The sequence below is a fragment of the Sciurus carolinensis genome, chromosome 13, assembly GCF_902686445.1.
Source record: "Sciurus carolinensis chromosome 13, mSciCar1.2, whole genome shotgun sequence".
Lineage (NCBI taxonomy): Eukaryota > Metazoa > Chordata > Mammalia > Rodentia > Sciuridae > Sciurus > Sciurus carolinensis.
In genome coordinates this window covers 68,912,460-68,926,062 of record NC_062225.1, presented here as the reverse complement: position 1 = coordinate 68,926,062, position 13,603 = coordinate 68,912,460, and the positions used below count along the sequence as shown (strand labels likewise).

General features: G+C 42.0%; 1 protein-coding gene across 4 annotated transcripts in view; it reads right to left on the bottom strand.

Annotated features, from left to right (window-relative positions):
* Nucleotides 1-1,524: 1,524 nt before the first annotated feature.
* The window catches only part of Nlrc4 (NLR family CARD domain containing 4), a 37,800-nt gene continuing 25,721 nt past the window's right edge, over nt 1,525-13,603 (bottom strand). For all 4 annotated transcript variants that reach the window (XM_047522960.1, XM_047522963.1, XM_047522962.1 and 1 more), the window contains one exon: nt 1,525-1,829. In XM_047522960.1, coding sequence (XP_047378916.1) covers nt 1,537-1,829 — 293 coding nt within the window. In that variant the 3' untranslated portion in view covers nt 1,525-1,536. The remainder of the gene's footprint in view (nt 1,830-13,603) is intronic.

The window sequence follows — 13,603 nt, the reverse complement described above, 5'->3', positions numbered from 1 at the left end:
CCACCTGTACTACTTGAGAAAGGACATTCAGCTGCCTGTGGGTTATAAAGGAACCGACCCTTCTTGCTGAAAATCAGTAATGCCAACTTTTGCAAGTAATGTTGGCCTATGCATTGTTTTAAGAGAAGTCTTAGTTGCCAAGCTCCAGCTAACTTCTGAATGTGAAAATAAGGAACATGGCCAGATAGGCCACTATGCAGCAGCCTTACTAGTATATCTTGTCATAGAACCACTGGAAACTAGACAAAAAAGGAGAAATTATTTCAATGCGTGGCCCATGGTTTGTGGCCAAACTCCGTGGAGTGTGATTAACCCTATTTTTTAGAATCACTCTTAGTACACTAGACTAGGAGGCAAGAGATTTCTGGTGAGTAGTCCTGCTGCTGCTGCTGCTTTGTAAGTAGTTTTGTAACTATGGGCAAGTTAGTCATTTAACTTCTCTGAGCTTTCTTATTTATAAAATCAGGTAGTGCAATAAATTAGTTTATTTGTAAAATATCACCTCTAAAATTTTATGACTAAATCTGCAGAATATGTGCCCAATTACTAAACAAATTTTGTGCCCATAATTTCTGTCTAGTGACTACCTCAACATACAGGCCAAGTGTTGCCTACACCAACACCCAAGCCATTAATTTGAGGTGCCATGAAAGTGAAAGGTGAATCACAGGCTAATACCACCTAAATTTTTTTTTTTTCCTCAGATTTGCTTTGACTTAAATCTGTTTAAAGAGATTTTTCTTAGACATTTTTTCTTTGTGGGGGAGGTAGAAAAAAATTAGGGCAGGGTAACCTTTGCTTCTGTGGGGTACAAAAGAATGGGATACATTTTTCCTTTCCTTAGTTTTTGAAATCACAGTTGGAATTACATACAATGAACATATCAACTACTGGGAGAAGACCTGATTTTCAAGCCTCTGACTTAACTGCTTGTAAATTGTCGGGTTTTGCTTGACTCGAGAATGCTGATCTTTTTTGGGAGTCTGATCTGCCTCTATATGAGAAAGTGCTTTTTACATTCCACATTGTTTGATTTAAATTGTTTGAATTAAAGAGCATATATGATGTTTTAGATAATTTTGGTTTGTTTATTTAATAGATATTAATTGGTAATTTAAATATCTCATATTTGGCAAAATTTGTTGAGTCCATTACATATCCAGCACTGTACTAAGTAAATATGCACACAATATACTAATTTTTGTGACCCAGTATTCCTGAGACTGAGAATAACACAAAGATGAACAAGAGTTCTTTCAAGTTGCTGATAAAATCCCAGTTGGAGAGATGAGACACAAAACTTAGATCACCAACTTAAACTCCCTTCCACTTTCCCATCTTTGACTTCCTTTTGCAAGATTTTTAAACCATGTAGCTGAAAATAAAGGATCAAAAACACTCATTGGCGGGGCTGGGAGATAGCTCAGTCGGTAGAGTGCTTGCCTTGTAAGCACAAGGCCCTGGGTTCAATCCCCAGCACCCAAAAAAAAAAAAACAAAAACAAAAAACCACTCATTGGCTTAGGGTACCTTTTATTTAAGCAATTACTAGTTTAAAAGCACCTTTAATAACACTGATATCATCATCATCAAATTGCCATCCAATAAGCCTAGCTTCTTGCAAAAGAGTTAACTTGGATAACACATGGCTAAGTTTTCTGACTAATGCTGCATCGGGTAAAAATCTTTCAGTACTGAAGTCAAAGAATACTAATTGCTTAAGATTCTCAAATACACTCATGAAGGCAAGCCAACCATCACTGCTCACACAGTTTCCTGCCAAATCCAACTGCTGGAAGTTTTTCAGAGGGTTCTCTTCAAAAAAGGCACCTGGGTAAAGAAATAAGTATGTTAATTGGAAGAAACCCAATCTTCTAAAAAGATGTATGTATATATATATATATTTTTTTTTTCTGTATATACAGAAATACATATAGTTTTTCCATTTCGAAGTGACCATATTTGTACCAGGGTTGTTAAGATTTGGATCTTAACAAAAAAGTCCCCCAAAAGTGCGTGTGCTAGGCAATGCAGCAATGCTCAGAGTTAGGAAGATTGGATCAGGAAGGCTCTGACTTCATCTGAGGAACTAATAATCTGAATGGACTACTGGGAGCTGGTGGAACCACAGGCAGGTGGAGCACGCTGGAGGAGGCAGGTGGTTGGGGTATGACGTTGGGGAATGTATCTGTTGCTGTTGCTCTCTACGTCCCACTGCCCTGAGCTGAGTAACTCCCCTCTGCCACACTCTTCTGCCATGTTCTGCCTCACCTCAGGCAGGGAGCAATGGAGTCAGCTGACTGTGGAACTCTGAAATATGAGCCAAAATAAACTTTTCCTCCTCTAAATTGTTCTTGTTGGGTGTTTTGGTCACAAGGACAAAAAACTGTGCTAACACAGCTGTGCTAGAATTCTATAGATAGATTGTGAATACAGCCCATTATGTTTATGAATTTTCTTTTTCCTAAAGTGTAAAGGAATCTGATAGTTTTAAGTAGCATAGTAAACAAATACAAAGGAATTATGTATTTTTCCCTTTTCCTGACTCATTCAGAAAATGGAACTTTGATTAAGTTTTGAAATTTGAGATTCTATTAAATATTCAGGACTTATTTTCAAAACCAGAGTCAAACTTCGGAATAGCAGGTCATTTTTTTCTTTGGAGAAGTAAACATTACCTACCTATCGTATCTTTGGGCATGCAGTGTTCCTAATTGTAAGTCTGAGTAATCATGGGCCTCCTTCATTATCTAAAGATGGGTGCTGTTGTTGATTTTTAACCTTCTCTAGCCACTTCAGGAAGTTCCTCCATTCCTTGCATAATAGGGCACCAGGAAGTACCTCCTATGATGGGAAGGTAGAAATCCTGTCCTGATAAACAAAGAATGCAGCAAGCCATTTTAGTGTTCATGCTTTATTCCCATGTTACCAGTTCAGATGCTGTTTTTCAGGTCATATTCCACCACGCAAATTGGCCAACATAAAACATCAGGAATTCACATAAACTTTATGAATTGTGCGTCTTAGGCTGTGCACAGTGTCAGCCCTACATCTATCATGGCCTTTTCTGGGTGACTAAGTTCACTCTGAAATGTAGGGTGGAAAGTGTGGCTCACGGAACAAGGAAACTATTCCTTGTTAGGTTTGTACTCTGGACTATCACCTCAAATTGCAAAAGATGTGTATGCTTGGTCTGTCGATCCACATTACTCTGCTCATTCCAACTTATCTTAGTTCTTCTGTACCTCATTCTGCTTTGAGCAAAGAGGTTATATATTAAACTTGTGTTGTTGAGAGGATGCATGATATTAGATAATGGTACAATCTTACAGAAATGAAGGTCCAAGGTTCAGTTTGGATTCCAAATAGGAAGAGGTGTTTCCTGGACAAGAATTTTTCAGTGCAGAAGACCACTATTTCCCACAGACATCTGACAAAGGAGAGCAAGGCATGGTGGTGTATGGAATCCCAGTCACCTGGAAGCCGAGGCTGGAGGGGCAAAAGTTCGAAGCCAACTTCAGCAACTTAACAAGTCTCTGTCTCAAAATTTAAAAAAATATATATATGAAGGGCTAAGGATGGAGCAGGAGTTGTGGTTCAGTGGTAGAGTGCTTGCCTGGCTCGTGTGAGATGCTGGCTTTGATCCTCAGCACCACATAAAAATAAATAAAGATATTCTGTCTATCTACAACTAAAACATTATTTATAAGAAACAGAAAGAACTGAGGGTGTAGCTCAGTGATAGAGCACCCCTGAGTTCCATTCCCAGTGTGACCAAAAAAAGACAAAGGAAACCAAAGAGTTCCAGCGACAGCAGGAAACATTCAGTGCCATACAGCCTATGTTAAGGTTAACAGAGACTAAAAGTTCTCTGCCACCGATAATGAGAGCTCTAGGACAGGAATGGTCATTCTTGTCTGACCAGTTTATGTGAGTGGAGGTCAACCTGCTCTTAACCCACCTTCAGTACAGATCTTGACCAACTCCCTGGTGAGGAGGTCTATGAAAATGGAGTCAGATGTCACTCTGGGGCCGTGTGTAGTTCGCTCAGTGCGAGTATAATATGTACTGTGAAGTGCTCACCAGCCTGTCCTCCGTGTGCGCCAGTACTTCCATTACTTTCACAAAGCTTCTAGTTCAGAAAGTTCTTTAGATTCTTCTTTAAATACACCTGAAGTGAGTGGGCCCTGCCTGACTACTCAACACTAGAAGCAAAAAGGGGCAGAAGCAGTTAAGGCTACTTGCCATTGAGGCCATCCATGGGCCCTCCTTTCTCTGCTTTTATTTCCTTGAAAAGTGAGGCAGGCTACTGGTGGTTCTCCTTATTCCACAGCTGCGGAGTATCTGGGTATGTAGCCAATCACATGCCAACCTCCACTGCTACTAATGGGCTGAATTTTTGTAAGGAAATGGAAGTGATGTGTGCATCTATGCCGTCACTTTTGAAAAACGGGTCTAAATGGATGCATAGAGCACAGACACTCCTCCTGCCTGGACTGCTCATTTCTGGACTGTCACAAGGTCATTAGAGTCAGTCATGGTATAGTCAAGTCTCAGCCATACCAGTTTAACCAGTACCCAACCTGACTAGTACATCGGTCCTCATTCTCCTTTCCTCTTCCCTCTCGGGCTCCTCTTTATTCCTTGTAGGGTGGCTGTCTCCCTGCTCTCCCGTACGTCCATGTCCTTTCTGCCTTTGCATCTCTTTTCCATATGCTGCCAGCATGGCATGAGCTCAAGGTGCTGGTTGCCAGTTAGTGTATTTATTAAGCCTCCATCTCCAAGGAACTGCCCCTCTCCTCCTCAACTAGCAGAGCAGATTTCACCACGTGAAGGGAACTTAAAGAACTTGAAGCCCATTTCACCCTTAGGAGAAGGTACTAAGAGAGCTTCTTGGGTAGTTATAGAAAGTATGCAAGCACAGGAACCAAGAACAAGTGACACTTTTCATAATCCAAGGGTATGCCTCTTACTCCTTGAATCTGCAATGCTTCTGCCATCAAAGAGCAAAATAGATCTGAGAAACAGAATCACAGCATTTAGAGCTGTGAACTGTATGTGGGCTGCGGAGACGGCAACTGGCCCAATTAAAATTCCAGGCAAAATCTCAAGTGCTCTGGGTAGATTTGTGAAGGTCCCTATACTCTAGAAAACTTGTTATTGCCCTGCAGTTCACCTGAGCCAGCGTCTGAGCTCTTCACTCATCCTTTATTCCTTCTGCAAACACGTTGCAGTGCCTGTTTTTATCGCAGATTGTGCGGGTTTTGGGGAGACGAGAGATTACACTCCATTTATGTATGATCTATCAAAATGTATAAATGCATTCTACTGCCATGTACAACTGATTAGAACAAACAAAATCTTTAAAATTTTATTAAAAAGGACAAATGTGGTCCCTGGTTCATTGGGTTTACAACACAGTGAAGACATCTGCTAGAAAGTAATTAGATGGCTGGGGGGTGCTGTGGTAGGCAGGGTGTCCTGAGAGCATCAGCAATGGGACATCAATGCTCCAGGAGAAGATTGGAGGATTCTTCTCAGGAGAAACTGATCTGCTTCCAAGAGCAGAAAGCCGTTTTGCTTGCCTGATCACCCCCTAGTGAGCTAACTAGTCAGAGAGTTACCCCTCCCTCAGACTCAGAGCTTCCTAGCAACGTGTGCCGGCCTCGTTCTAAAATGTGAAGAGAGCAGTACAGGATTACCAAACAGAGGAGAATGGCCTCCAACAAAGACCAACACAAAACACCAAACAAAAAAGGAACTCCAGGGTGGACATGAAGCTCAGTGGGGAGTGCCTGCCTCACATGCACAGGACCCTGGGTTCAATCCCCAGGCTACAAGTCCAAGTCCATGCTGTACTGCTATAACACAATACCACAGATTGGGTCATTTATAATGAACAGAAATGTATGAATTCATGGCTCTAGGGGCAGAGACCTCCAAGACCAAGGTGTTAGTTTCTGGCAAGGGCCTTCTTGCTCTGTCTCCTTATGGCAGAAAGGGAGGGGGAGGGGAGGGGAGGAGCTGGGGGGGGGAGAGAAAGAGAGAGAAGAAGGAGGAGGAGGAGGAGGAGGAGGGGGAGGGGGAGAGGTGGGGGAGGAGGAGAGGGGAGGGGAGGGGAGGGGAGGAAAGAGAGACACAGGTGCTCTCAAACCCGCAACCTCAAGCACTTTTATAATTGGCATTAATCTGTTCCTGAGGAGGGAGTGCTCATGACCTAAATACTGCCCAATTAGGCTTCAACTCCCAACACTGTTGTTCAGAGGATTAAATCTCCAACACATGCTTTTAGGAGACACATTGAAACCATAGCATAAGGCAACACAGAGAACAGGAAAAACAAATTACAAAACCCTATTTCTTTTTCAGAGACCCTAAAAATTACAATATACACTAAAAAAAATAAGATGCTTTTTTCCCCCCAGCACTGGGGATTGAACCCAGGGACACTCTAACTGAGCTACATCCTCAACCCTTTTTATTTTTTATTTTGAGGCAGGGTCTCCTTAAGTTGCCCCAGCTGGCCTCAAAATTGCAATCCTTCTGGGTAGCTGGGATTACAGGTATGTGCCATGTCCAGCATTTTTTGGAGAAGAAAGAGATCTTGGAAAATAAGACCATTTATTTAATGTAGTAGAATGATTGGACCAGGATTTGCCCAAAAGCTTTTAGAATATAAGTGTGCGATAGCTCTATTTTCGAGAACAGGCTAAATAATAAAGTTCAGCCTCAAACATTTAAATGGAAAGATCCCATTAACAAAGGGTTTTGACAAAGCGGGTGAAATAAATCCCTGAGCTAGCAATGATTTCTTGCTGGTAGTACTAGATTGCAAAATTTTGAAGAAGAAGAAGAGCAGAGAGCCTAGGGCTAAGCTCTTGAAAAGTAGGAGCATATCTGGGAAGAGGAAGTGCCATTGAAAAGTAGACTAAGAAGTAGACAAGGTGGCATGAGGCCAAGAGGACATTTTGAAAAGGAGGGAATGCTAAGTGCCAACTCCTGCAGAGGGATCAAGTAAGTTAAACATTTTTGAAAAATGTCCTTTGAATTAAGTCACACTGATGTGTGTAAGAGTCAGACGGAATGAGTAGGAAGTAGCAGATGATCAGGAAGAGGAGATACACTGACAGCACATAAATTCTTTTTTTTTAAGGTTTTTTTTTTTTTTTTTTTTTTTTTTTGTAGTTGTAGATGAACAGCATGCCTTTATTTGATTTGCTTATTTTTTGTATGCAGTGCTAAGGACCGAACTTGGTGCCTCACGTGCTAGGTAAGTGCTCCGTCACTGAGCCACAGCTCCAGCCCCTATAAATTCTTAAAGAACTTTTATCCTGTAGAAGAGAAAACGGTAACAATAGGAAGTAGATAGGACTCAGGGAATTTTACTAAAAGTGGGAGTGGTTTGAGCAACTTTAAAAACTGATAGGATGGCTGGGCGTGGTGGCCCACACCTGTTATCCCAGCCGCTCAGGAGGCTGAGGCAGGAGGATCACAGCTTCAAAACCAGCCTCAGCAATTTTGTGACGCCCTCAGCAACTTAGACCCTGTCTCTAAATTAAAAATAAAAAGGGTTGGGGATGTGACTCTGTGGTTAAGCACCCCTGAGCTCAATCCCCAATACCCCCCCAAAAAAAAATGATGGGAGGGAGCAAATAACCAGGAGCACAATTAGTGTCCCTGAAAAGAAATAAAATCTTGAGCACAGCTAAAGAAAAGAGACTGACCCTGGAGAGCAAGGGAGAGATGGGCTACGATGTGGCAGGAGGAGAGGAGAGAGCAAAACCACACCCTCCATGAAAGAGAAGTGGGAGATGGTGCACTGAGGAAAATAAGGCTCAACAGACTTTTTGCAGAAACTGTTGAATGCAAAGCACAGTAAGATTGCCAGAATGTTCCGAAGGATATGTTCGCTCATTGTTTGAATTGGCGTCAGGTGTGCAGTCAGATGGCTCTCCAACTCACCCATCACCCACTCCCTCTCTCATGAATCTCTTGCCCTGTCTGAGAACAGAACACAGACCAAACTTGGCATTGTCCCTATTATACGCATCTGCCTCCTTCCTAACCGGAGGACACCCTGTTCCGGTTTTGGAGCTCGTCATTCCTTTGTATTTTCACTTGGTCTACTGACTCAAAACACTAATCCCTTCTAGAAACATCCTCACAGAATTAATGTTTTACCAGGTATCTGGGGATCCTTTAGCCCAGTCAAGTTGACACACAGTCAACACAATAAATAGGTCTCCATTACAAGTAGTGAAATCACGACATGCTATCTTTTTTTTTTTTGGATCAGTCTTGCTTTGATCTATTTTGTTACACTTTTTTAAAGAATCAACTTTAAATTTCGCGAATCTTTTCTATTGTATTTTTTCTGTTTTGGGGATTTACCCTCTTTGTCTTGGAGTTCACTCTGTTCTTTTTCTAGCTTCTTAAAGGAAAAACTACTTTTCAACCTTTCTCGGTTTGGTTTTGTTTTGTTCTGTTTTGTTGGCAGTACCGGGGATTGAAGCCAGAATCCCTCACATGCTAGGCAAGCACTCTGCCATGGAGCCACACTCCCAACCCTTTTTGAAAATTTTATTTTGAGTCACGATTTCACTAAATTGCCAAGGTTGGCCTTGAACTTGCGATTCCCCTGCCTCAGCCTTCCAAGTTGCTGGGAAAACAGTGGAGTGCCCCTGTACACGGCTCCTTTCTAATTTTTCTGCGGGGAGTTGTGTTGGGGATTGAAGCCAGGAGTGCTGTACCACTGAGCTACATCCCCATCCCTTTTAATTTGTTATTTTGAGACAGGGTCTCACCGAAGTGCTTAGGGCCTTGCTGAACTGCAGAAGCTGGCTTTGAACATGCGATCCTTCTACCTCAGCCCCCTGAGATGCTGGGATTACAGATGTGCAATACCCAGCTCTTATTTTTAATATAGGAATTTAAGCCCATAAGAATTCCCTGCTTTTGCTGCATGCCACAGGGTTGATGTATCGTTTAAACCATTTGGTTTTAGACATTTTTGTTGAAGTTTGCCAGTGTGAACTTGTAAATTATCTATCTGCCAAATTGTGTGACCTTTCTTCTCCAGCAGCCTACATGTAGGTACAAAAAAAGGTTAAAGTGAGGACCACCCAGGATTGGAGTTTGGCCGGGAAAGTGCTCCCCATCCACAGTATTTCATTTCATACCTCCTATCCCATATCTTGCTTTCTCCCTGCATCTCACAAGGCAGTCTTCCTTCACTTAGAGACTCTGTCTCTCAATACCTCTTCATTTGATTATTGCATCTAACACACATATCCTTCTCTAATTGCCATTGCCACCTTGACTTGTGATACTGGACCACGTGTTCCATCTGTTCGTTCAAGAGCATTTTCAAGGACAGATGTGGACGCTAGGTGGTAAGAGAAGTCAAGGCAGAAGGGGACTGAGAATGGAAAGTAGTGAGGTCCAGGGACCCGAAGACCCAAGGAAGTGAGGAACTGGTGATCAGGAGGCATTGAGCAAGTACAATGGATATGAAGGAGATTGCCATTTAAGAGTGGAATACCTGAGCCCTTGTGCCATGGCGCACGCCTATAATCCCAGCGGCTCGGGAGGCTGAGGCAGGAGAATCTTGAGTTCAAAGCCAGCCTCAGCAACAGCGAGATGCTAAGCAACCCAATAAGACTCTGTCTCTAAATAAAATACAGAATAGGGCTGGGGTTGTGGCTTGTTCAGTGCCTCTGAGTTCAATCTCTGGTACTCCCCCCACCAAAAGAAAAGAGTGGAATATCTGAAGTTAATATCTTGGAGGTAGAACAACCGTAAATGAATTAAATGAATGATCATAACCTGGTCATTCCATGCTCATGGGGCTGGATGAAAGAGAGTGGATAGGAAGGTGACTGAAGAGGAAGGCCCAGCGTGTGGCTTCACATGAGAAGGCCTGCTAGTGTAATGAGAGGAGTCGGGGCAAGCACATGCTAAAGTCTCCAGTGAACAAGGAGAAGTGGCAAAAATTTCATAGCAATAAAGTGACAGAACGAGAGCCAACCAAATGGCTGAAACCTGGTGGAAGTAGGAATATTTAATGAGGTTAGAAAAGGAGTGGACTGGAAGAGCGGTGAGAATCAAGGAGAACCTGACTTGCCTTTGGACTTCAAGAGGCATAAAAGGGCTGGGGAGATAGCTCAGTTGGTAGAGTGCTTGCCTCGCAAGCATAAGGCCATGGGTTCAATCTCCAGTACCAAAAAAAAAAAAAAAAAAAAAAAAAAAAAAGAGGCATAAAAAATCAGAATGAGTTCAGTGCAGTGGTGCACGCCTATAATCCCAGCAACTCAGGAGGCTGACACAGGAGGATTTCAAGTTCAAGGCCAGGCTCAGCAACTTAGTGAGACCCTCAGAAACTTAGTAAGAACCTGTTTCAAAATTTAAAAAATAAACAATAAAGGACTGGGGATGCAGCTCAATGGTAAAACATCCCTGGGTTAGATCCCCAGTACAAATAAGAAAGAAAATGAGGAGAATGTAAAGTGACTATTTACAGGACCTGCAGGGAGGGCCAGGAAGTGTCTAACACCTTTGATAAGAAGGTTCTGTTTCAAAATACCCACTGTTTTCAATGCATCTCGTCCATCCTGTTTCTCATTATGCAAGGCCCACCTCGTGGTTTCTTTCTTGCCTACATCCTCTTACAGACCCTTTATTTCATTAGCCTATCCAACTCCCATGACCAATCTGCATTGTTACTCCATCCGAGGGCACGTTGTGGCTCATGCATCATGCATACCTCACTAAACAGGGATCGGCATCCCCATACCAGGTCTGCTCTAGGGCAGGTATTATGACCAGAGCCAGGAAACTTAATTAAGATGGAGGCTTTCCATTTGAGCAGTCAGTTGGCTGGACACTGTAAAGTTGTAAAATCATACAAATATGTTTTAGATTTAGGAGATGGTTTTACATGTAGGAAAACAGCATTTACTAGAGCAAAGGATCTAACCCACAAATACCTGAGCTTAAACTGCAGGGAAAACTGCAGAACTCCTGTGTGTTTGCTCCTTCATACCTTATGTATCTGTTGAGCATCCACCATGCGTTATACACCAAGTCCAATGGCATGGGCCTGTTCTTAAAGAGCTCACAGCTTACTGGGGAGCTAGACATATGAACACATTCTCTAAACACATTCTCTCTATAGTGAGTGCTGTAAAAAACAGCGTTGTCTGTGTGGAATAAAGAAACCATTATTTTTTAATCTAGTATTGGATATGAGTACCTTGGAAAACTGGCACTTCTACTAAACATAAAACATGTTCACCTACAATCCAAATTTCACTCTGGCATACCCGACAGAGGTGTGTCCAGTATGTTCACAGCATCCCTTTTATTCTTTGTCTCTTCTCTTTCTTTTTTTCCCCCCATCTTTTTCTTTATTTTCTTTTGGTTTTTATTAGTGAATTATAATTTACCCAATAGTGGGGCTATTATGATATATTCATGCACACACCAAATACTATGCTCTACTTAATTCCCAAGTGCTTCCCCTTTCCCTTCCCTTCCCCCTTACCCTGATTCCCTTCCTCTACTGGTCTCTCTTCTATTTATTTTTTATTTTCTTTAAAATTAATCATATTTAATAGAAAAGCCTTGTCTTCTAACTCTAGTATTGGAATCATCTATGGGTCTTCCACTTTCCTTTTTTTTTTTTTTTTTAACCTTTCTTTCTAGATATTTATTGTTATTTCTTCTTTGTATTTTTTGGTACTGTCTTACTGCATGCTGAACATTGCCTTTAACTGTAGAGGTTCTTGGTAATATTTTCTACAGTGATAATCCTTCCTTCCTTTTGCCAGATAGGTTAAGAGGCTAGTCAGTCACAATCAGGACTTGAGCTGGTTTGGACTGGATGGGAGATCTATTAAATCCAGTCCACCTCTGTTTTACCCCAGTCCTCAGGATTAGCCCTCTTGGCTTTTGTTTGTTTTTTTGTTTTTGTTTTTTTTTTTTGGGTGCTGGGGATTGAACCTAGGGCCTTGTGCTTGCAAGGCAGGCACTCTACCAACTGAGCTATCTCCCCAGCCCCCACTCTTGGCTTTTGACTGACATCCTGGATGAAAATTCTTTTTATTCTCAACCTTGAAGATTCTGACTTTTTCAGCTCTTAAACATATTTCCTATCCTTGTGGGTTCAAAATCTGACAAACGTCTTGAAGAGAAACCCCATTGTATGCTACTTGCCAGCTCCTCTTTCTAGTGGGTCTCTCTGCTCTTTCTTCTCTTTTTTAAAAATATTTTTTAGTTGTCAATGGACTATATTTTGTTTGTTTATATGCAGTGCTGAGAATCAAACCCAGTGCCACACATGCTAGGCAAGTGCTCTTCCACTGGTCTACAACCCCAGCCCTCTTCTCTCTCTTTTATTTTTTATTTTTTTGGTGATACAAGGACATCAAACCCAAGACCTCACACATGCTAAGCAAACACTCTACCACTAAGCCACACACCCAACCTCACAGAATCACTTTTCATCTAGAAATTACTCAAAGGTCTGTCAACAGCAGAATGGGAAAATCAGTTGTGGTATAGCCTACAGATGATTTTATTGCAATGAGATTGAACTGCAGCTACATACGGTTGAATCTCACACACATAAGAAGCAGACACAAAAGAATACATACTATATCATTCCATGTATATAGAATATAAAAACAGCCCAGTCTAATCTATAGAACAGTGGTTACCTTTGGGGAAGAGGGAGCTTTGGAGTTGATCATCTTCCATCTTTTGATCTGGGTGCTAGTGTATTCACTTTTGAAAATTCATCACACTAGGTACTCTCATGTACTTTTCTGTGGGTATGTCATGCTTCATTAAAGGCTACAAAACAGGGTTTGAGCACTCAAACCTCAGTGGCTCAGTGGTAGAGCACTTGCCCAACATGCTTGAGGCCCTCAGTTCCATTCTCAGCAGCATGTGCACATGTGCGTGCGTGCACGCGCACACACACGGTGCAAAACAAAATGAACCCTATCTTTGGCTTCTTCTACTGGAAGAAATGCCATGATTCATAAAGTAGGGAATAAATCTGTTCTCCCTGATGTTCATAGAGCTCAGTGGTAGAAGAATGGAATGAGAGGAATTTTTTTCAGAATTCCTAGAGGATTGTAAGAGATGGAGATAGAGGACAAGGCCAGGGACAGGCAGCTGAAGCCTGAGAGGGCAGAAAAAAATCAGGCATCTTTTTGAGAGTGGAGAAGGGTCAATATTAAATTTGAGTAACTGGCTATTCAGAGCTATCATATAATGCCACCCACAAGCACTCAGTGACCCTGCTACCCCCATAAGCATATTAGGGACTCTTATAGAATTAAGGACAAGTGACTGTTCTCCCCATCTGGGTCACTTGGGGAAGAGGGAGGAGGAACCACTGCAGGAGGCAAGACAACCCAGATTGAGAGACCATAGGAGCAGAAATGGAACCAAAAGTAACCATTAGAAATAGAAAACCTGGGTCTAGGCTGACATCTTGGACAGAGTATGAATTAGGGAAATAATTGTTTTGTTTTGTTATTTTCTCCAAGCTGCAAGGTATTCCCTCCTTTAGAAAAGCATTAGATATATTTCATGGG